The 21,853-nt window shown below is 51.0% G+C and overlaps 1 protein-coding gene across 4 annotated transcripts in view; it reads right to left on the bottom strand.

Moving 5' to 3' along the window:
• syne1b (spectrin repeat containing, nuclear envelope 1b) overlaps positions 1-21,853 on the bottom strand; it is a 59,184-nt gene that overhangs the window by 26,745 nt on the left and 10,586 nt on the right. For all 4 annotated transcript variants that reach the window (XM_049741229.1, XM_049741230.1, XM_049741228.2 and 1 more), the window contains 66 exons: positions 21,683-21,817; positions 21,448-21,606; positions 21,166-21,374; positions 20,900-21,008; positions 20,646-20,810; positions 20,405-20,572; positions 20,157-20,333; positions 19,938-20,078; positions 19,687-19,847; positions 19,461-19,611; positions 19,156-19,383; positions 18,978-19,076; positions 18,399-18,586; positions 18,119-18,242; positions 17,867-18,033; positions 17,571-17,724; positions 16,749-17,374; positions 16,422-16,601; positions 16,087-16,237; positions 15,860-16,018; positions 15,472-15,654; positions 15,294-15,395; positions 14,967-15,170; positions 14,671-14,878; positions 14,491-14,603; positions 14,220-14,425; positions 13,878-14,027; positions 13,450-13,741; positions 13,183-13,355; positions 12,782-13,091; positions 12,519-12,683; positions 12,027-12,383; positions 11,816-11,952; positions 11,470-11,647; positions 11,191-11,373; positions 10,968-11,111; positions 10,264-10,419; positions 9,944-10,108; positions 9,688-9,860; positions 9,461-9,614; positions 9,135-9,278; positions 8,869-9,033; positions 8,467-8,784; positions 8,246-8,401; positions 8,014-8,184; positions 7,618-7,944; positions 7,378-7,530; positions 7,132-7,299; positions 6,765-6,941; positions 6,542-6,688; positions 6,300-6,425; positions 6,023-6,199; positions 5,669-5,934; positions 3,434-5,588; positions 2,897-3,234; positions 2,690-2,834; positions 2,388-2,606; positions 2,052-2,320; positions 1,816-1,981; positions 1,551-1,706; positions 1,330-1,482; positions 1,067-1,249; positions 847-984; positions 473-658; positions 276-398; positions 26-208 (listed from right to left, as the gene is read on the bottom strand). In XM_049741229.1, the coding sequence (XP_049597186.1) occupies positions 26-208; positions 276-398; positions 473-658; positions 847-984; positions 1,067-1,249; positions 1,330-1,482; positions 1,551-1,706; positions 1,816-1,981; positions 2,052-2,320; positions 2,388-2,606; positions 2,690-2,834; positions 2,897-3,234; positions 3,434-5,588; positions 5,669-5,934; positions 6,023-6,199; positions 6,300-6,425; positions 6,542-6,688; positions 6,765-6,941; positions 7,132-7,299; positions 7,378-7,530; positions 7,618-7,944; positions 8,014-8,184; positions 8,246-8,401; positions 8,467-8,784; positions 8,869-9,033; positions 9,135-9,278; positions 9,461-9,614; positions 9,688-9,860; positions 9,944-10,108; positions 10,264-10,419; positions 10,968-11,111; positions 11,191-11,373; positions 11,470-11,647; positions 11,816-11,952; positions 12,027-12,383; positions 12,519-12,683; positions 12,782-13,091; positions 13,183-13,355; positions 13,450-13,741; positions 13,878-14,027; positions 14,220-14,425; positions 14,491-14,603; positions 14,671-14,878; positions 14,967-15,170; positions 15,294-15,395; positions 15,472-15,654; positions 15,860-16,018; positions 16,087-16,237; positions 16,422-16,601; positions 16,749-17,374; positions 17,571-17,724; positions 17,867-18,033; positions 18,119-18,242; positions 18,399-18,586; positions 18,978-19,076; positions 19,156-19,383; positions 19,461-19,611; positions 19,687-19,847; positions 19,938-20,078; positions 20,157-20,333; positions 20,405-20,572; positions 20,646-20,810; positions 20,900-21,008; positions 21,166-21,374; positions 21,448-21,606; positions 21,683-21,817 (14,313 nt within the window). The remainder of the gene's footprint in view (positions 1-25; positions 209-275; positions 399-472; positions 659-846; positions 985-1,066; positions 1,250-1,329; positions 1,483-1,550; positions 1,707-1,815; positions 1,982-2,051; positions 2,321-2,387; positions 2,607-2,689; positions 2,835-2,896; positions 3,235-3,433; positions 5,589-5,668; positions 5,935-6,022; positions 6,200-6,299; positions 6,426-6,541; positions 6,689-6,764; positions 6,942-7,131; positions 7,300-7,377; positions 7,531-7,617; positions 7,945-8,013; positions 8,185-8,245; positions 8,402-8,466; positions 8,785-8,868; positions 9,034-9,134; positions 9,279-9,460; positions 9,615-9,687; positions 9,861-9,943; positions 10,109-10,263; positions 10,420-10,967; positions 11,112-11,190; positions 11,374-11,469; positions 11,648-11,815; positions 11,953-12,026; positions 12,384-12,518; positions 12,684-12,781; positions 13,092-13,182; positions 13,356-13,449; positions 13,742-13,877; positions 14,028-14,219; positions 14,426-14,490; positions 14,604-14,670; positions 14,879-14,966; positions 15,171-15,293; positions 15,396-15,471; positions 15,655-15,859; positions 16,019-16,086; positions 16,238-16,421; positions 16,602-16,748; positions 17,375-17,570; positions 17,725-17,866; positions 18,034-18,118; positions 18,243-18,398; positions 18,587-18,977; positions 19,077-19,155; positions 19,384-19,460; positions 19,612-19,686; positions 19,848-19,937; positions 20,079-20,156; positions 20,334-20,404; positions 20,573-20,645; positions 20,811-20,899; positions 21,009-21,165; positions 21,375-21,447; positions 21,607-21,682; positions 21,818-21,853) is intronic.

The following is a 21,853-nucleotide window of genomic DNA, read 5'->3' as shown; positions in this document are numbered from 1 at the left end:
CGTCCATTTTTGAAACTTGGTCAACCTGAAGGATGTTGCACTGCTGGATGGCTACGTGCTGCAGGTGGCTGGCATCTTGCTGGAGTCGGAGAGCTGTGCGACAAACAGCCAGGTTGGGCATCGCCTCTTCGGGCACCCGCAGGGCGCTTTGGCACAGCTGCACCGCCTGCACCTGCTGCTTCAAACTCTCCATGTCTGCCATCAAACGCTGAAAAATAGGGTGTCCATCAAATGTTGAAAATCTGGCACAGGGCTTGCCTTCTCCCGTCTCCCACCTGTCTCTGCAGCAGCTGTTCTTTGAGGCTCTGGCCTGCCAGCTCAGGTGACGTTAGCGTGGACTGGACCTGCTCCAGAGCGACATGTAACGCCATCACCTCGCATTCCAGCGCTTCCATACTCTGAGGACGTGGGGGATTCTGTTAGACAAATGTCAAAACTGAATGACGAAGAGCAGCGACTGAGTCCTCCGCACCTTCTCGGCGTCCTCCAAGCTCTGCAGCCGCGTCTTGATGCTCTGCTGGAGCTCCTCTGTGTGTCGGCTGAGCTCGCACACTTGCCGGTTCATGGACTCCACCTGCAGGACCTCTGACAGGAGTTCCACTTTCTCCGCCATGGACTCCAGGTCACCGTCGAGCTCGCGAGACTCTCGCAGGACGGCCTGGCGAGGAGACCGAAACAGCGTTTGTAGGTGAAGGACGAGAATCAATGGTTTAGTTAACTTTTTGCATTGAAGATTATCCATATGCTCGACAGGAAATATCCAAACAGATTAATGGATGGATAAAATAATTGTTTGTTGCAGCCCCACGGAACTCTTGAGAACTCCCACCGACTGGTGCCACCCACCTGGTACATGCGTATCTGCTCCTGGAGGTGAAGCGACGAGTTCCAGATAATGTTGGCCCTCACCAGGCTCTTGGCTTTCTCCGACCACCTCACAATGAAGTCCAGCATCTCGTGGTATTCGTCTAGATAGCAAACAGCCTGGACAGCAAAGAAAAACGGACATGGCTGTGCAATGAACTCTCACATACTTTTTTAAAGTTTCAGATGAACGGTTGAAAACCTTTTTGAGCCAGTTGTTGCGGCAGTCAGCCAGTCGGGTGGTGTGATGGTGCATCTCTGAAAGCTTCCCGATGGCGTCGCTCAGCTGTTTTGCCAGCAGAGGGTTGCGGCGGCTGAACTCCTGCACTCCCGCGTCCAGCTCGGCGAGAGTACGACCGCAGGAGTCCAAGTCCTCGGCTAGACTCTGAAAGCATTAAAAAAAAAGCATCAGACTGTTTGGTGACAAACCTTACAGCCACTGCTGGAGGTGAATCGGTGCTCTACCTTGACTTCTTCTTTGGCTTGGTCAACTTCTGGTGATTTGTCCTTAAATTTGTCAGAGATGGCTTTGAGCTTCTCAGAAACCTCGTGGATTCGAGAATTGAACTCTTCCTTAATTTCTCTGGTTTTCTGGATGTCTCTTTCTTTGGACAGAACCTGGAACGCACCAAATACAAAAAATACTGCAGAGTCCAGAATGGACCTTGAGAAAATTTGAACCGCACCTGATCCTCAATGGCCCCCAAAGCCAGCGAGACCTCGGCCAACTGCATGGAGATTTCAGAAGGCAGGATGGTGTAGAGATCCAGGTACTTGCTCTGTTGCTGCTCGGCTAGTTTGTCCACGTTTTGACGGTAGGTGATCACGTCTCCATGGACCACCTGCACAAAATTAGATGAAGCTTCGTCAAACAAAAAAAAATATCATAATATTCTTAGATCAATATCTCAAGGTAATGAATCCACTTTGTAAGTCCACTTTTCTTGGTACCTCCAGTTCCTGAAGCAGCGAGTCAATGTCAGGCGAGGGGTTAAAAAGAAGCTCCCTGGTCTCCTGGATCCAGGCTTTCACCACGCTGAGTTCTCGCTCAACCTCCTCTCTGTCTCTCAGTTCCTGAGCGGCCTGAGCTCGCTTGGTCCTGGATTGCGTCAGGAGGCTATGCCAAAACACAAAGAAATGACACCAGAAGAAATGAAGTCAACAAGACAGCCGTGCGGCGTTAGTACCCGTCCATCTGGTCCTGCACAGCCCGGATCTCCTTCAGACTGGGGAGCTCTTCTTGCTCACTGGTGGGTGAGGGCACCTCCACGTCATGCAACAGGCTGAGGGCGTACTGGCGCAGCAGAGTCAGCGACGACAGCTCTCTCTCCAAGTCTTGGCTCAGAACGTCATGCTGCTCCAGCAGAGACTGCAGCGTGGCCTTGGAACACTTCTCCACCGCGCTGTCCGGCACCCGACCCCGGAGCTCATCGGCAACCGCTCGCACCTTTGTCATCTTTTGCCAATGATGCGTTGCGGTCAGTACTTGTCATTAGGCTGGTTTCCGTCCATCCCGGACTTACCTTCTCTCTGAATGTCCTCCACTCCTGCGCCGTGTCCTCAAGAACTCGCTCCTGGCCGCGGGCCACGCTTCGGAGTCTGGTCCAACGTTGCCACACGGTGGTCATGAAGCGACTGATGGTGGCCTTGCTGGCGTCGCTGCCCACCTGCTCCAGCTGAGCCGCTTGCTCCTCCAGACCGTTCAGCTTCTCGTGAAAGCCGTTGACGAGCGAGACCAGGGACTACAAAAACAAACAAAAAAACAGACAAGAAGGTACTGCAATGGCTGTGTCCTCATGACTGAGTTCTGTTTGAGTTGTGTTACCCGGTGACTGAGCAACTTGTCCTCAGCCTCTTGGCTGGTTGCTGCCTTAGCAGTGGAAAACTGGGTGAGTTTCTTTTCAGCTTCGTTCATGATCTCAATGACGTTCTGTCGCGCCTCCTGGTACGACTTCCACTGAGCGACGCAACTGAAAAGAAATATGGATGAGGCATTGTCGAAAGACTGTCCAGACTATTTTGATTCCCGTACCTGTGAAGAACATCCTGATGAGATTGGAGCTGATCTCGGACTTCCAGGCCTCTCTGCTTGGCTGATTCCACGCTTACCCGCAACTGCCCTTTGGCTACGGGGTTGACCAGGCCCTCCAGCTGGGACGCGAGGTTCTCCAGCTCTTCAAGGTGGATGAGGAACTCCTGCTCCGTGGCCACGATGTCATCCTGCTGTCTCAGACATTCCTCGTAGTTCTCCACGTCCACGCCCAAGTCAGTCTGCTGCAGGAAGGACACGGCATCTTCCAGCCATTCGCAGGCCGACTGCATCCTGAAGTGATACTTCTGGCACAACAGCAGGGCCTGCTCCAAGGTCACCTTTACAACACAACAGGGACTCCTTAGAACCCACTAAGGTGCACACCATATAACCCAAACCTATCTCTTTGAAGCTAAACCCTAACCCGAGAACTAACTCTGACCCTCAAAGATAATTCCTAATAAGAACCTTTCCACCATTGCCAATAGGAAAAACCAAATTCAAACTGATGTGTGGTTCTACTGGGCTGAGTGGTACCTGTTTGGAACTCAGTTGTTTCTGAACATCTGCTTGCAGCTTTGCCATTTCTCCAAGACTGGCGTCCACATGGGTGGGCGCTAGCTCATTAGCGCTGGTGTACTTGTGCTTCTCTCTGCTACTCAGCGCCGCCACGATCCTCAGTCTGGACTGAACTTCTTCCTGCATGATTTGCTGCTTCCTAATCTCTTCCTGCACCTTCTCCACCCGCATGTCCACAGTGACAGCAGAAGCCAGCTCGTCCCGGACCTGCTGCAGCCAGGCCAGTGTCCTTTGCATCTCCGTCTCAAAGTCTTTACTCTGAACGAAGCGGTTCTCGCACTCCTCGATCAGGTCGCCGACGGCGGCCTGCAAGGACCGCAGCTCTTCCTGCCACAGGACCACTTGCTGTGCGTTGTGCGCCGTTTGGTCCAAACTTGAAGCACGAGTGCCCATCTGCTCCACGAGCCTGGATAGATGCGAGTTGGCACTCTGGAGGCTCCCAGCCAGAGCGTGGTAGTTCCTCAGTCTCTCCTCGGCAGACTGAGTCTCAGCGTTGACTTTGACAAGCTGCTCCTTGGTTGCCTTTAATTCAGAGTCAACTTGCATGGCCATGGCCTTCTGGTCTTCAAACGACTCCAAGGTTTCATCCAGATGCTCTACTTTCTGTTCCACAAGCCTTTTGAGGCTATTATAGAGGCCGGTGAGCTGGGTCATTTCCTCCGGGCACCACGGTTGTCCGGTGCTACGGAACCCTTCCTTCTTCTGGTTGAGTTCGCTGACAGCAAGACCCAAGTTGCTGAGATCAGCTTGGATGGCTTTGTATTGGCTCTGCAGACTGAGCACCTCCTCTGTTTGTAAGGCGACCGGCTCTGTGCCCAGCTGATTGAACTGCTCCTCCAGCTCCTCCAGAGCTTTCTGCGTGACGTCTATGAATGAGGTGTACTCGTTCCTTGTGAAGATGGCCTGTTGGATTTTCTCCTCTTTCTCTTTGGCTAAGGCTAAGATGTTGTTGTATTGCTGTGGGAGGGTGTTGAGTTTTTCATCCAAGTAGCAGTGGTCCACTTCATTGAGGGTGGGCAAAATCTCCTGGCCCGCTCGTTGTACGATGAGGAGGAGGTTCTCGTACTCCACCGCCTGCTCGACTACCTGCTGGTATTTGACTAGCTGTGCCTCTAGTTCAGCGTTTCCAACCATTAGATTGATTTCAGGAAATGTGATGATGTCAGCTTGCTTTATCCACTGGCATATTTTCTCCAGGTCATTCTTGAAGTACTTCCGCGAGATAAAGACCTTCTCCAGTTCCTGAAGTTTCTGGCCACACCGGTGTAGAGTTTTATCAAAGATATTTTGCAGCTCCTGCAGCTTTGTGAGGATCTCGTTCCTCTCTTCCTCGTTGGCGTCCCTCATCAGGTCCCTCCCCTGAGACCACAAGGACGTCAGCTCACTCTGGTAAGCTTTCAGGCTGCTTTGGATGTTGCGACACGTTCGGACCTGCTTGGCAAGGTCCTCGGGCAACAAGGCGACGTACTCTTCGGCCTGGGCCTTTTTCTCGTTCTGCTGGACCCAGGAAATGGACTGGTTGACGGCCATGAGGAAGTGAGTCCTCTCGGTGAACGCTTTGCTCAAGTGTTTCCTGCGCTGCACCACTTGGACGCTCAGAGACTCAACCTCAGACCGGGTGTCGGAAATCAGCTGCTGCAGACGTTGACGTTCTCTGAGGCCAAGACGGGCCAGAACCCTGTCGGAGTCAGCCATGGCTTGGGCTAGCAGGAGTTGCTTGGCCTCCAACTCGCTGCAAATACTCAGGTGGTCGAACAGGAAACTCTGAGCCAACTCCGGAGGAGGACTCATTTTCATAGCTTCAGACAAGGCGGGCTGCTGCTCTTCTGCCCAATCCCGAGCCTCCCTCAGACGAGCCTCCACCTGGCCCATTTCCTCTAGGGTCACCACAGAGTCCTGTATTTTCTTCTCAATGAGATTCTGCATCTGATTCCATCGCTGCTCAAAGTGACTGATCTGCTCTTTGACCAGTTCCTTGTCATCCAGGTTCAAGCACTGGATGACTTTTTGCTTCTGGTCTTTTAGTTCCTCCAGTGTGCCCTTTTGTCCTTCCAAGTCTACTGCCAGTTTACGTAACGCCTCCAAATGCTGAGTGGAACTTTCAGCATCGGTTCTGCGTTGAAAAAGAAAATATAAGTATTATGGATCCGTTGGAGACCGTTCCAACAAAAGAAGTTTGACACCGCAAAGTACCTGGCCAGGTTGTCCCACTCTTTGGAAACCTGCTCAAAAAGTGTCTCCACTGCAGTGATGCAGTCGTGGTACTCTTTGGACCGATGCAGATCCTCCTGCCTCTGGACCTGCAATCTGCTGGCCTGGTGGCAAAGTTCCAGCCAGGAATGGCTCAGGTGATCCAGCTCGGCATGTTCCATAGAGTCTTGGTTGGGAGACAGTCTGCTCACTTTCTCCGTCATCTTGGTCAGGATACTTTGCTTGGACTGGAGGTGCTGGCTGCATTCCTGCGGATTGTGAATAGGTAAAGGGCAGAATCTGCGCACTGTTCTAGATGATTCGCCCTGGATGTTGTTGAGGAAACTGCCGCCTTACCTTGGCTTGGGTCAACATGTTTTGAGCTATCTTGGTCTCCAACTCTGCAGGTCTTCTAGACAAACTGAGGAGTTGCTGCTCCATATCTTGGAAGAGACTGGTCAGATCTTGCTTCTGCTCCTTGATCTGCCTCCAGCCCTCTGAGAGCTCTTGAGCATTTGACATCCTTTCTTCGATCTATTAAAAAAAGAGCAAAACAACAGAATGTGAGCAATGAACATTGTGCAGAACAAGAAGATAGTCTTTTCAAACAAAAGAAGTTTGAGTATTCTCTCACAGTAATCTTGACCCTCTGGACTTCAGCCGCAGTCACTCTGACGGTGTCGTCGGACAAGTCACATACCGAGCATACCAGGTCAAGGTAAGTGCTGGCCTGCTCCTGGAGGGCTCTGTAGTGCTTCACCTGCAAACATCAGCAAACAAACCGCTTGTTGTGTGAAGTGAGGCCAGCTCAGAACAAATTACAGCTCGCATGATTTGTGTCTCCATCTCCACAATGTGCCGTTAAAGCACTGGTACCTGTTTGAGTGCTTCCTGCAGACCGGATGCTTCCTGCTGGTTTAGCCGGAGTTCCTCCTGTACGGCCACCACCCACGTCTGGCACTGCTGGAGGGTATCCTGGTGGTTGACATGCTTCTGGAGTTCTCGGTCTAGACTTTGCTGTACCTGTGAACCAAATGCAGGATGAAAGACTTTCTTTCCTAGATCTTGGGGAGCGGAAAAATCTCCTGGCATGTCTCACTCGTTGAGCCGTGCTGCAGATGGCGGAGTAGCTATCGCGGGTTCCTTGCTGGTGAGCCTGCACTTGTTGGCTGATCTTCGCTTGGACTTGGTCAGTGCAGCTGGAGACCAGTTCTTCTCCTTTTTGCTTCAAGCTGGTGAGACGTTCCTCGAAACCGGCAATGTCCTCCATAATGGCCTCAAGAAACAATAATTACAATGTCAGACATGTAAGACAAATTAAGAATAAGAATTATTTTATTATAGCTGCATTTCCAAAACTGCCCATTCCCATGAAACCCTACCAGAAACTTCTTACAATTGCCTTTCAGTTTCCACCCCTTTCTCAAGCCAAGTGATCTGAGACATTGAAGAACCTCGGTGGTCACCTTGTGCCGGGCCAGTTGTTGGGTGGCCATCTCCATGCTGCTGCTCTGCATGGACTCAGAAGTTACAAGCCGACTGGACATCTGCAGGAGCCATTTCTCCACTTCCTGCAGCTCACTGTTGTAATCCTCGTGCTCCTTCACCCACTCCACCAGGTTCTGGACCTGCGCCTGAAGTGAAAAAACAAACGCTGATCATAGTCACAGGTGCGACCGGCACAGAGGTGCGACGTGTTGAGCGATGGGCACCTTGGCTAACAAGCAGAGCTCCAGGAAGTCTGCTTGCAAACATCGCATGTTGTCACTGATGATCGGGTCGTGGACCGCGTCCAGCAGGGCTTCACCCTTCTCAATCACACATTTCACAGCCGACTCGTGAGACTGCACTATCTGCTGGATGGTCTGCAAATAGCACATTAATATGCTCGTTCATGAGAACTTAGGAACTTTTTTCCATAGTCACACACAATCAATTCTGATTTGATTTACCTTGTACTTTGCAAGCTGGGCCTTCTTCTCATAGAGCTCAGCTTTGGGCTCCACGCTGGAAGCCAACAGGCCCTTGGTCTCCAGCACCCACTGGGCCTGGGCCTTGTATTTATCCGCAAAGTCTTTGGAGAGCGAGAGGCACTTCTCCAGAGTGCTCTGCTGGGCACGCAGGGCCGCCAGCAGGTCTTCCAGCTGGCTCAGTTGGCCTTCCACGTCCTCCCTCAGCTGTTCCGCTTCGGCCTCCTCCAAGAAGACGGCGGCTCGTTCCGTCTTCTCCCTGACCGTCTTCAGGCTGGCGTGTCCTCGCTCCACGTCTGCCTGGAGGGCCTGAGCGCAAATGGGAGATGCTGAACACTGTCTGAAGCGCTGACCTCCACCATAATCAAGAGCCCTCACCTCGAGCTTCTTCATCTTTCTCTCCATGGCCACGCGATCCACCATGTCGGCACTTCCGGCCAGGGTGCGGAGGCTGTCCTGAGCGGCGCGGAGCCAGTCCGAGAAGGTGCCAAAGACACATTGTGCCTCCTCGATGCAAGACACCTCCTCCTGCAGCTGCTTGATTGTCTCCTGTAAACAAAGTTGGGGTTCTATTTGTGGCATTCTCAACATTTGAAGACCTCTGATGTACCAGTAAGTGCAGGAGCAAAGCATGGTAGCGAGCTGTAATCTGGGTCGCTTTGGTACTGATCCGGCTGCTTATATGGGTCTCATCCAGAACTTGCTGAGCCAAAACACCGAGGCCCTCCATCTCCTCTTGATAAACCAGCACTTCCTCTTGCCACGTCTGCACAAAGAAAGAAAATTAGCCGTGCCACGAGAAGGCCGCGGATGCTGATGGCGAGCACGGACCTTCATCAACTGAAGCTGAGCCTCTTTAGTGGTGCGGTCGGAGCGGCGGTGGTCTCGCAGTTGCGCTTTGGTCTCCATGCCTTTCAGCCAGCTGTCCAGACGCTGAAATTTCTGCTCCATTTGTCGGAGTTTGGCCAAGGCGCTGTTGAGCTGAGCCCGGGTGTCGGCCAGCCGGGCCTGGTACAGCCTCCACTCCTGCTGCTGCGTCTCCAGAGCGCGGTCTTCGATCTGCGGCGGCCCCCAGGGAGTCACTAGCTCACGGCTGAGCAGCAGGGTGTTAAGAAGAGCCTGGCCCTCGGTGCAGCCGAGCTGGAGTTCCTACGCTTGTCGTAAACATGGGAGCCGTTTTCAGTTGTGGGGAAGGGAAAAAATTATATCCGCTTTCGATGATGATGTTCCGACCTGCAGTTTTTGGAGCGTCTCCTCCAGCATATCGACATCGCCCTCCATCTGAGTGTAGCATCCCAGCTTCTCCTGCTCCTCTTCCAACCAGTCTTCAAATGCTTGAAGGCCCTCTTGATACTCTTGGTGAGCTTTCACCAGCTCCTCCACTTTGCCAACGGCCTCCTGAGGTCAAAGCAAGAGTCACCAACCAGTTTTGCCTCTCAGCTCAACTCAACTTTATTGTTTAACATTCCAATTTCAGAGGGAAGTGGTGGTTAGCTTACCTCCGCATTGTCTTTGATGCCGTTGAAGCGTTCTTGCAGCTCTTGCAGCTCCAGCTGAGTCACGTAATTGTCGGCCATGCTTGCGCTCTTCGCCACGATGGTGGCCAGCAGCCTGTCATGGCCGAGCACTTCCTCGTACAACAGCTGCAACCACGGCAAGGATCAGTTATGAGAAGTAGGGGGGTGGGGGTGGGGGGCTTACAAACATTCAGTATGTTTTGTTGAATAAGTAAGAAACACAACTAAAGCAACAATGGCAGCGCTGGCATCGATCCCGAAAGCAATTTATTTTTGCATCGCTCCAGAGAGTGGGAGGCCGTTGTCACCTTGGCCCTGCTGAGATGAGCACTTTTGTCTCGCATCTCAGGACATTGTTTATCGGCCGGGTCTAGGTTCTCCTCCACCTGTTCCAGCCAGCTGACAAACTGACGCACGTCCTCCTGGTAACTGGTCCACTGGGACAGAGAACCTTCCAGTTGGCTGATGGGTCAGAGGAGAAATTAGAAATATGAATATTTATACTTTGCCATCTCTGGTATTCTTGCTTTTCAACCTTTTGCACTGAATGGATGCGGAGAGCAGTGCGTCCCAGGAGTCTTTCAGCTCCTGAATTTCTTCCTGGACCACAGCCACACCGGTGCCTGAGGTGTTTCTCTGAACCGACTCCCCTCTGGTGATCAGCATTTTGAGCTGGATCTCCTTCTCCTGGCGCGCAGTCAGCAAGGCCTGTGGCAATCCACAGAGATGAAAACGCCACCGTTGGACAAGTGGCTACCTATTGTTAACAAACAATCTGCGAAGGGCTCAACCTCCAGCTTGATCATCCGGCTCTCCAGGATGTTTTTGTCAGCCGTGGGGGCACAGTAGGTGTGAAGCATGTGGCTCGTGTCGGCCACCCAGTTCTGCAGCTCCTTCAGGCTGCGGTTGAACAGCTGGTGCTCGGTCACGATGCGCTCAAGTCGTGACGCTTTCTCCTGTTGAGTCAAAATTGTTAAACAAGAAAACTTTCTTAACATCATCACAACTTCACTTGCTTCAAGTTTTTCTCCTATTCAGACTTTCATATGCAAATAGTCCCTTCCCATGTTTTTTTCCTTCTTCAAATTCAAATTGCAAGGTGTTACTATACCTTGGTCAGGTTGCTTAAAGCTAAGAACTGAGCAGAGAGCTGCGAGACACGGTGCACAAAACCCTTGCCGGCTGAGTGTTGGTCCAACAGCCGCTGGGCCTTCTCTTTTAGCCTGCTCAGCTGGACTTGGTGGGAGGTGAGCTCCTCCAGCACAGACTGAAAGGGCACAAGCAGGTTAGGGCAGAAAGCGTGCAAGCAGACACAAAGACACGCATGACCAAAGCAGGGTTAGAAGATTGAAAAACGTGGCCGGAAAGGAAAGCGAGCAACACCAATGTTACGCGCAGTTAGCACAAGCTGGACAGAGGCAGAGGGCCATTAGAGCCAAACAGACCAACATTAGCTTAAGAGTTTAACTCCAACGTTAGCTTCGAATTTTGCTTCCAACGTTGCCACCAATTTTAGATTCCAAAATTCTAAAGTCAGCTTCATCATCTGCTTTTAGCGCCAATGATAGATTCTAAAGTTCGTTCCATGACCTTGAATGAATGAATGAATTAATTTCATTGGTTTCAAACTTGTAAACAATACATCAACAAATAAAACAAATTTTAAAAAAAAGTGAAAGTCAGGTAAATTGTGATTATAATTATTTGTAATTGCTAGATACAATCAGAATACAATATACCACACATAATGGACCTTCTGGATGGAATGTTGAATGGTGGCTGAAGATGCGCCGAGCAATTTTCCAGGGTGCCTACCTGAAGTTTGTGGAGCTCCGTCTTTTTGGCCGGGAGATCGTGGAGCCGCCCGCTGCTCTCTTGCACGGCCATCTCAGTGGCGTCCAGGCACTCCTGGAGGGGCTCAGCACTGGCCTCAAAGTCCTTCATCTGCGACACCAGGTTCTGAAAGCAAAAAAAACCCAACATCTTCTGTCAGCTGATTTATTTTGAAAACTCTGCTGACAACCTGATCCTCACTCACTTGTAGATTGAGCTCTCTGTTGTGAAGACTGGACATGATGTTCTTCCAGTCCTCAAGAGCATGATTGGTTTTTGTCCGAACCGACTCCACTTTGTCTTTGGGCGCGATTGTGGAGAGAAGCTCACCTGCGACCACCACGCCATTGATCTTTGACTGACCCAGCTCTCTGTCGCTTAGAAACTCCTGAAGACAAAGTGACAATAGATGAGAGAACAACTTGTTAGATTCCAAAGGTAGCTTCAGATTTACTGCCTCTGTTCCTTCTAAGCTACCAATTACCTGAATCTTTTGCAAGCTCGACGAGGCCTCAGAAAGATTTTGGGGCGCGTCAAAGCATTTGGCCGTGCTGATCTTGGAGTTGACCAGCCACTGCTGGAACTCCCTGTAGGCCGAGCGGAAGCCCTGTTCCTGCATCTTCTCTTTGCTCTGGCACTCTCTGGCGGCTTGGAGACTCAAACTAGCAGTAAAGCAAAAAAAAATATATAGCAATGGACCTTTGGTGAGTCATCTACCCATTAATTTTATGTCATGCTTGACCTCATTAAAACTGACAAGTCATCTTTTGCCATGAAAACTGACTGAAAATGTCCACCCCTTGTGAGTCCAATTCTGCGTATCTCAGTACCTGTTGTAGTCCTTAATGAGGGCAGAAACTCTCTCAGACTGGGCGGCCATGTCTCTGGAGAAGCGGCACAGATCATTCAGCTGTGTCTTCAGGCTATCACACATGGGCTCTGTTTTGACAAGCTCCTCCAATGTATCCTGGGCAAAACAACGTTTTTATTCCATTGGTCCATTTATTTCCTCCACATTGTAGCAGAGGACGTCAAATTCACCTTTGCAATCTGCCAGCCTTTCACCACCTCCTCTCCGTCAGTTTTGCCCTGGGCTTGCCTCAGACGAAGACGCCAGTCGTGAATTTGACGTCCCAAATCCTGCGAGTCTTGCTCCAGTTGCGCTGACAGACTACTGAACTCCTGTTCGGACGTCGTCATCTGAGAGAGGGCCGTCTCTAGGTTGGCCCGGGTCTGAAGTGCTGTGCGTTCCCACTGTTCCCAGCTTGAGAGCAGGGCCGCCTCCTCGCGCTCGATGGCCTCGTAGCCCCCCGAGCCGGTGTGATCTCTCGCTGCTGCCCCGCACCTCTGTACCCGGTTGAGTCTCTCTCGGCCTCGCTGCTTAGAGTCCAGCAGTTCCTGGAAAACCAAAAACAACCGGTGCCTGAGTAGTGTCCTCAACATTTGTACGGGTACCCACAAAACTGTGCAGGAGGGATGATGGTGAAAGAGATTTTAGCGCGTCTACTTGAGTTCAGTCGGAATGGTGCTCACCTGGACTTTGGCCAGCTTTCGTTTCAGGGAGGCGGAGTCTCCTGACAGGTCAGACCAGCGCTGGAGTTCCTCCTTGGCTGAGATGAGCCAGTCGTTGAAGTCTCTGACGGCATCCAGGTACTGCTCGTGCTCAGACACGATGCTTTGCATGGACTGGATTTTCCCCTTAAAAAAACAAACAATTAAACACCTGTTGTAACTTTTTCATTGTTCATACAGAATTTCACTCAAAGACGTACCAAAGTGTGACTTCTCAAGCTTACCTTGACCACAGCTGAGATATCAGCAAAATGCGCATTGAGCTCCGCCCGTGACTCCGGTCCAAAAGTCTGATCGGCTGACTTTTCGTACAGCTCCACAGCCTTGTCCGTCAGACGTGACAGTGCAGCGGCATGGGCGTCCAGGTCAGCCTGGATGGCTCGCAGACGCTCCAGGAGAGTGGACTTCTCTTTGAGGCCAGGCTGCTGGGGCAGATGCGTGCCCACCTCCTGCTCCACCGACTCCATCCACTGCTGCAGGTGATTCTTGCTCTCCTGGAAGCTGCTCCACTGGGCCACCGTCCACTCCAGTCGACTGTGGACAGGAAATTGTTTGTTTGAACTGACGTTGTGAAGGTGCGATTGGCCATCGTTCAGACCTTTCCACGCAACCTGACATCTCATACCTGTGGCAACTCATGGAGGTGATCAACATATTAGCCCAGGCATCCTTCAGACTCTGAAGCTGCGAGCAAATTGCCTCCTGGCCTTCCATCCTGTTGTGTTTGAGGACCTGTTCCCCTTTTCCAACCGTCATGTTGAGCTTCACCTCGCCTTCACCCTTCATCAGCAGGATATCCTGGCAGCACAAAGCCGTCGGATGAAGACAAGATGGCGCCACAGTCCCGTCGAGGTAGAAGTTGGTGTCGAATGAGGGACAAGGTGTGTCTAACCTGCACGAGGAGGAGCCTTTTCTCCAGAGTCTCCTTGTTGCCCACGGTGCTGTTGAGCGCAGCCAGACGCTCCTGGACTGCGCGCAGCCAGGTCCAGGTGGCCTGCAGCGTCTCTTCAAAGGCCTGCTGCTCCTGCAAAGTCAGCTGGCAGCCATGCAGCCGCTCGCGCCCGCGCCGCAGCAAGGCCTGATACTGCGACTGCAGCTGCGCTGACACCCGTGTCTCACTGCCGTCGCCTCGCCCGCCCTCGTTCAGGGCCTGCGCCTCCTGGCACAGGCACTCAAACGAATCTCTACATCAGACAAAAAACAGTTAACCTCCTTTTGTGTCCGTTGTTAAATGAAGGGAGTAAAAGTCATTTGAAATATAAATACTCAGTCTGACACATCTACTTCAATGCAGTAACCAAGAGCTATTCAAATGGGCACCTTTCTTTGAGCACTTCCTGCTGGTATTCCTCCACCTGTTGGAGTAAAGCCTTTTCAGGACCGCGTTGTTTGGCTTCAAGCAGATCTGAGCTCATCCGCTTCTCCATGGTCTCTAACCACCACTTCAGCTTCTTCAGGCGGCCCTCAAATCTGAAAAGAAATATTCTCTATCATAGTGATACTAATGTAGTGCTCCTTGTGGTGTTCCACAGGGGTCAGTTTTGTGACCCAAAGTGTTTATTTTATACACAGATGTGTATATGCATTAAATGTGTTATTTTTGCAGACAAATGTTTTAGTATGTTCTGAGAGACAGCGAGGATGAAGTAGTGCTTCGCCTACCCTTTCATGAGGGATGCGCTGTCCTCCAGGATCTGTTGGTTCTGTCTGCACTGCTCCACAAAGCTGTCCCAGTCCTGCTGGATGGAGGAGAGCTGCTGCTGGACTTGGCCAGCGTTGGCTTTGGGGAGATGCAGCAGCAGTTTCTCTCCTTCCTCGCAGACCTGCGTGAGATGCACCTTGCCTTCCTCCATGCGCTCCGTGGCACCCTGAAGAACAAAAGCAAGTCTCAGACACCAACATGGGATGTCTTTCCATCCCTAAGTCACCGTACTTTCAGTTTCTGTAATTTGCGTTCGACGATGCAAGTGTCTCCGGAACGATCACTGCATTCTTTGACAATCTCCCTCTGCTCCACAAGCCAGCGATGGAATTCCTGAACCAGATCTGTGGATCAAACGTAAAGGTTGAAGACTAGAGATCACTGAAGTTTTGTGTGAATTACGTTTCTCACCATTGAATTGCTGTTGAAGACAATTCTGCAGTGACGCCAAAGTCCTGGCCGAAACCTGGTTGACGGACTCGTAAGTCTTGATGAGATCGGTGAGCGCGGAGCCCAAACTGGAAAGCTCCTCCGAAGGATATTTGCGACACAGGTTGTTCAAGCTTTCCCTGGTGGAGTCGATACTTCCCTGCTGATTTTGCAGCTCTTTCTGGAGTTCCTAGAAACAACAACCAAAAACGGACAAACAGAAAATGGGATGTTGTCAAGAAGCTGCCAGAAAAGATGATGAAAAGATGGAGTCTCACTTTTATTCGGCAGATGTCCTCGGGATCCGAACCAGCGGGAGAGGAGACCAAGGAGTCCTCCATACTCTTCAGCCAAGCGGACATTTGGGCAATGTAATCTTCCAGCAGCTTCTTCTGGGATCTGAAGTCCTGCAGGTTTCTGTGCGCCTGCCCGTGGAGCTTTTGAACCGAGTCTATCTTCTTCCTCAGGTCGTTCTCCAGCAACTGTGGCAGTTGGAATTAAGGTCTTGCGAGTTGATTTGTGACACTTGTATTTAAATCAGTCACAAACAAACAATATTGGAGAGCATTGATTTGGAAGTGTTTCTCATATCCAGGTTTACCTACTTGAAGTTTTAGAGGGGTTTCCGGACTTTGACCACTCCTCTTCAGCTCTGCCATTTTGCCCTGTAGATCTGCAAGTCTCAGCTCCTTCTCGCCCATTTGCTCCTGTTGTCAAGGAATCATTAAGGGGCGTAGTCTAGTTGTTTTTTCATGTGTGAGCATCTTACGGTAAGAATCTTACCTGAAGCACAGAGAGTCTTGCTGACACCTTGTGGCTGTCATTGAGGTTGTTGAGGCTCTCGTTGAGTTCCGTCATGCAGCTGCCGGCCCAGCTTTCCACATCCTCTGCAATTTGCCGCACGTCTTCCCACAGCAGTAAACTTTGCTTCAGGCGCTGAAGGTTTTCCTCCACCCTCTCCGACACCTGCAGGATGGGGTTGGTCAGTCGCTTATTTTCGAGTTGAGTGTTTCCGAATGTTTGATCCACTAACAGGCTAGTGTAAGAGCAGTTGCTTGCGCTGGCTATCACTAAACGTCGGTGGGATATACTTTTCGGATCTATTAGGTGAAATTGGATAATTTCCCACAGAAAAATGGGTTGGCACCACAGACGGACTTGTTCAACATACATCCAGCCACTGGTCCACGAGCGTCTCCATTTCCTTTTTGACCGATTGCGAGTCGCACTCTGGCACCTTCTTCAGTTCAGTCACCAACTGTTTTCCTTTGCTAGAGAACCGGTCCAGGTCTCGTTGCTTGTTGGCCATCTCTGTCTTCACCGCTTCATGCTGGAGATGGAGGAACGGGAGTTGACGTGTCGATTGACGGTAAATGAACAACTCGAGTTTGTTCTGACCTTGCTTAGGGATCGCTTGGTTTCCTCGTGGTCCTTCAGAACAGAGCTTATTTCAAGCAGAGGTTCAGCGCTCTCCAAAACGTTGCCGATGGTGGATTTGAGCATTTGATATTCTCTCATGAGCTCAGCAAGAAGGTTGCACTGCTCCTGTCTGTTGAACACACAAGACAAAAAGACAGATATTCTATCAATTCAAAGGCCTCGACTCCTCTCAGCTCATCAGTGCGGCACTAATATTAATCGTTCATGTGTTTGTGTTGCTAAAGGGGATATCGCACCATAACATAGACACTATTTAGCTTTAGCAGTATACTAGCAGAAGGCAGGCACTGCACCTCTCTGTAATGAGTCTTTTTGTGTCCTCCCACGTGGTCTCCAGCAGGCTGATTTCCCTCAGCGCCTCCGCGGCTAGCTCAGCGTCTCGCTGGGCCAGCTGATTCGCCTTGTCCCTCAGCCACTGCTCCTCATGCTGGTGAGATTGCAACTCGTCCTCCAGCTGGTTGAAGAAGCGCAACCTGACACAAACAAAATCAGGGAAGTCCAAACTTTTTACGACTACGCTCATGACTCAAAGCACTTGGAGCTCGAATTATATATTCCCATAAAAATAAATGTAAATGACGTTAATCCGTTCCAACCAATTCTAAAAAGGATGTTGTTACCTTTGCTGTAGAGGCAGAAGGGCAGGCTCTTTCAAGCTCTGAAGGTCGGCTTTTTCTTCAATGTCCTCCACAGCCTTGAGCAGCTGCTCTTTCCGCTGTCGAAAGGAAGTCCACAGAGACCCCAAGGCCTCGGCTTCGCTCCGCTTGGTTCCCAGGAGGTTCCTCACAGCATCCAGCTCGGCGCCGAGCCAATCGGCCAACGCGCGGCACGACTTTCGAGAGCCTCCCTCGCCGCCCACATACAGGTGGCTTTTGCAGAGGACGCCATCCAGGTCAACGGCCAGCGTCTCCAGCCGGCTCACATCCGGCACGGCGCCGGAAAGCTCCCGCTGCAGCTCCTCCACTCGGCCGCGGTCCCAGCTCCCGCCGCTCTCCACGGTTTGCTGCAGGCTTTGCAACGTTGCCGCCACCGCGACGTGCGTCTGCTGGAACATCTGGAGTTTTTCCAGGCACTCCAACTGCAGCCGGACGATGTGCCAAGCCTCCAGGTAGGGCTGGACGCAGCTGTCCACTCGGCTACGGAGGAGCTGCACGTCGGCTGCGTCGCAGGACTGACAGAGAGTCTCTACCTGATGATCTAACATCTGCTTCACACTTGCTTGCTTCTGCAAGGCCGCCTGGGTCTCCTGAAAATGAAAATGACAGAAAATTTGTTCCATTTCCAATAATGAATCAAAGCGATAAAACAAGATTGATTTTTTTAACTTGACCCATTTCTCTCACTTTCTAAGTGGGGAATCAACAATAGGACTAAATTTGATTGGATGTAATGGGGGGATAAAAATCATGTCGTGCGTTTGTTGTGTCTCTCTCGTGACTTACATTGACTCGGGTGCTGGCCGAGGGCAAGTCGCTGATGTTGACTTGGGAAGACGTGTGAAGACTTGAAAGCATGGTCTCACTCCACTGAGAGAATTTCTGAAGGTCTCGCTCAAACTGTTCCACGAGGGCCAGGTGCTTCTGGAGCTCCTGGATTCTGAAGGATAAAAAGAAGGCAACAGAACTTCCTTAGCAGCGATTCTTAGATTCCTCATAAAGTCCCCCTTAACTCTGTACTTGCCCCCCCCCAGTACAAAAAAAAAATATTACAAAAGAATACTGAGTGTCTATATACGTACCTTTGAGGAAGAGCTTGATTTTGGGCGTGGAGTCTCGTCTGCAGGGCATCAAGCTCTTCCCTCAACTGGGTGACTTTTTCATCCGGTGCAGCACTATAAAGCGATGTCCCGAGAGAAACCAGCTCGGCATGGGAGGGCCCCAGAGTCTGGACTTCCGAGTACAAGGCCTGAAAAGCAATTCTTATTGTTTTCAGACATTTGCTTGCTGGCTTGTTTTTTTTTTCAGGTTAGGCGGAAAAGTGTGTCGTGTACCTGCATGTCGTCCAGCTCGCTGCAGAGTCTGGCCTTGTCGGCCGACAGGCACTGACTTTCAGGTTTGATGGCACATTCGCTCCTCTCCACACAGGAAATAAAGTTGCAACGTTGTTTCTCAAACCTGCAGCCCATCAATCCCCCAAAAAATTATTTGGCTTTTTTGTTGTTACTTCGCTCAAGCGGTGACCTACATGAGGCTCAATCCCACAATTTGAACTCACAAATCAAAGCAAAAAAAAAATCACCACATCAACTCCTCAGGTTGTTTCTTTCTCACCTTTGCCAAACAGTGAGCAGCGTTTCCAGAGCGCTCTGCTTGATCTTGGCTTCCTGGGTGTTGTGTTCAAAGCTGGTATTTAACGCCTTCACGGTCGCCTCCGCTTTCTCTCTGTCGCTGAGTCGCCGGGCGGCAGCTGACAAGGAGAGCAAGGCTCCCTTTAGCCTCTCCAGTTGCTGACAGACGTCCTGCGAGACAGACACACGAGACGAGCAGTTGGTCCATGCTGGCAGCATTTGTCCATACAGGGCAGGGATGGGCAATTGAAAACTAAACTGTTTAGCTCAGCTGATCAGGTGTAAGTTGTAATAACAGTCTTTACCACTAGATGGCAGACATTGCTCAAAACTGTCCTTTTTGTTAAAGAACAAGAGTGAGCAGGTCCTGGCAATAAGAGAGCACTGAATTAGGTCAACAAAATGTCTTTTGGGTCAAACAGGAAACAGATTATATGTCGAGCGAATTCAAACACAAGCTGAGTTTTCCTAATTGAGGCCGCCTCCGTTGTTTAAGTTGCCCATCCCTCATTTATAGATTGTGAAGTTTCCATGTTAATCGCAACAGGTAAGAATCAAGCACCATGTGGTTTTGAAGGGCTCTGTAGGTATCTGATGAGGAACTGCACGTCTTGATCGGATCTTCCAGCTTTGACTGTAACTCAGAAAGTGATGCTTGAGCCTAAAAAACAAAACAACTCTTGAATAAAAAAGTACAAATCTTCGATAAATCTAACATGCATTTTTTTCTTTCACTGCACCTCTTGGAGGCTCTGCGAGAACTTCTGCTGCTGTGAGATGTTTTCCTGCAGCTGCCCATCAAGCTGCCGCACGCTCTCCCTCAGCTCGTCCCAGTAGCGTCCAATTTGGGTCAAGCGGGCCTTGATGCGGGCCGCCTCGCCCGACGAAACAAACTGGACCATGTCCTGGGAGTTCGCCTCCAGTCCGGGGAGCACCCGAGCATGCTCCTGGAGCTCCGTTTCCACTACCTGAAGACACGGTCACATGTTCCCAGGCATATATTCTTTATTCTCAGCGGAGAACGGAGTCAAATTCTGAAGCTTACCTTCACTGTCTCCATCTGTTGCTTGAGTGCCAAATTGGAAGCCTTCAAAGTGTCCAGCTGCTTCTCCTTGTCAGATATCCACGAGGAAAAGGCTTCAAACTCAGTTGCAAAGCAATCCCACTTGATCTTCATTGCCTCTGCCGTTTTCATGCTAGAGCACAAAAGCAGACATGACACAACAGCTTCAAAAAAAAAAATCCCATTAACCTTGAAATAAGAAGCATACTCCTTCTTGAGCCCAGCCTCCACTTTGTCCACTTGATCGCTGAGGGAGCGAGCTTGCTGGAGGAGCAGAGTCTTGTTCTTTGGGCCCAGCTGGATTTCCGTGGCTCTCTTGAGCAAAGTGTTCATGTGCAAGGCTTCAGCTTCACATTGCTTCAGAAGCACCTGTTTGATACAAATGGAAAATATTCTGCATTTAAAACTGACATCGATTCAAACTCTGCACTGTTTGTGAAGGAGTTAAGTCTGACTCACTCTGGCCTGGTCCAGTTCTACCGCCAGGCTCTCCGGACTACTAAAGTTCAGGTCTCGCTCGGTCATGGATCGAGCCTTGCTCACAAAGTGGCGCACCGCCTCCTGCTGGCTGTCAAACTCTTGCCAGGCCGCCAGCGTGACCTGCAGACGACAAAACATTGGCGTGTGTGAAAAGCAACAAAGTGCAGAAAACAACGTCTTTGAAAAGTGGCGGCCCACCTCCAGGCTTTGCTCCTGCGAATCCATGTTTTGTTCCATCTTGCTGAGCGTGTTCTCCAGACTGTGCAGGTCCTGCTGCAGAGTCTCTCCTGGGCCCTCCTCGGCCTGCAGCTGTTGCCCCCGACTGATCAGCCCCTGGACATCCTTCCTCTTCAGTTTCAGCCCTTTCAGAAGTTGCTGGCAAAGACACAATTTAGAGTCACTGGCGCTTCCAGCGTGAATGCTTTTTTTTCTTGAGTCATCCAAACCTGGTGCACGAGCAGGAGTTGCTGGGCTTCTCTCACAGTGGGACAATCGAGGATTCTGGAGACATCTGCCTGAGCTTCTTTCTGTGCTCTGAGAAGCTCGTCCAAAGTGGTCTGCACTTCCTGCCGAAATTGAACGCAGTCGCCCACAGCCAAGACCATCTTCTCTGCCTGGAACACACCCAAAGCGTAAGATCGGGACGAGTCGATGACACCACATCGATCTACAGTTGCTTTTACCCACCTCAATGAGAGATAAGAGGAGAGCCTTAAAATCAGCCGATAGTTTGCTGAGGGCACCTCCTTGCCTTTGGGCGTCGCTGTCGGCGCAAATCTCAATCAGAATGGCCATGCGGGCTTTCAGCCAGGAAAGGTTGCCTTCCTGTAGCTCTGCGTCGTTCCTCAGCTCCTGCAGCAAGATCAAAGTAAGAACTCAGATGCCAAAGGATCGTCCACAACGAGGCTCGACTTTGAGGTTGGCGCGACGGCGAGCGTTACCGTGATGTTGGCCTTGACCTGACTGTATTTCCTTGGGTCGCCTGCCCGGTTTCTCAGGAGTCGCAGTTGGCTTTCTTTAGCTATCAACCAGCAAGAAAGCTCGGCGTATCTGTTCCAACACACAAGCGGCAACGTGACAATTTAAAATGTCAAAATGAATCCATTCTTTGACAACTAATTGAGTTTCCCCGAGTTCACCCTGAAGGCCAATCATTTTATGGCCTGACTCCCCTATTTTGTAAAACCGCCATTTTAAATGATTCTACCTGGCATTGTAGTCTTTCCATTTGTCTGGGTGCTGCATGAGCTTTTGATGGGTGTTTTCAATCTCTTCGCTGATCTCGGCGTAGTCCTTCCTGGACTTCTCAAGAGTTTGGTGGGCGGCGTCGCCCTCGGGGAGCTTCTGACAGAGTTCCTCCATCAGTTGCAGCCTCTTTTCACAAAGGGCCTGAGGACCCTTTTCTCTGAAGAAAGCCTGAGGTGGGACAGAGGACATCATCGGCTTTGTGAGACACTTTTCACCAGGCGGGGGGCACTCAGTGGCTCACCCGGTGCTCCTTGACGAGCCTCTCGCTGCCCATGTTGGCCAGGTGCCGGTTCTCCCGGGTCACCTCGGCCTGGCATTCCTGCAGCAGCAACACCAGCTTGCTCCGCTCCGCCTCCACTTTGAGGCGGACGAGGTGGAAGGGAGCGTCGGTCTGGACGTCCTGGTACAACGAAGACGGCAAACTGTGAGCAGTCGGAAGAGAACGAGCTCCGGCGAGTTGGATTCCGTGAGCCCACCTTCCAGTGTTTGTGTAGTGCCCGCACAGTTTCCTGCAGTGACTGTTGCTCCTGGTCGGGCAAAATGTCGGTCAGCTCATCGCAGGCCAAGAGGAACGTGTTTAAGATGCGCTGGTCCAGCTGCCCGAAGAACTCCTGGCAAAGGCAGCATGAGTCTGTTATTAGAAGGCA

The sequence above is a fragment of the Syngnathus scovelli genome, chromosome 14 (assembly GCF_024217435.2).
Source record: "Syngnathus scovelli strain Florida chromosome 14, RoL_Ssco_1.2, whole genome shotgun sequence".
Classification (NCBI taxonomy): Eukaryota; Metazoa; Chordata; class Actinopteri; order Syngnathiformes; family Syngnathidae; genus Syngnathus; species Syngnathus scovelli.
Note: the sequence above shows the minus strand (reverse complement) of the source record. Positions and strands in the feature narration are given on the sequence as shown.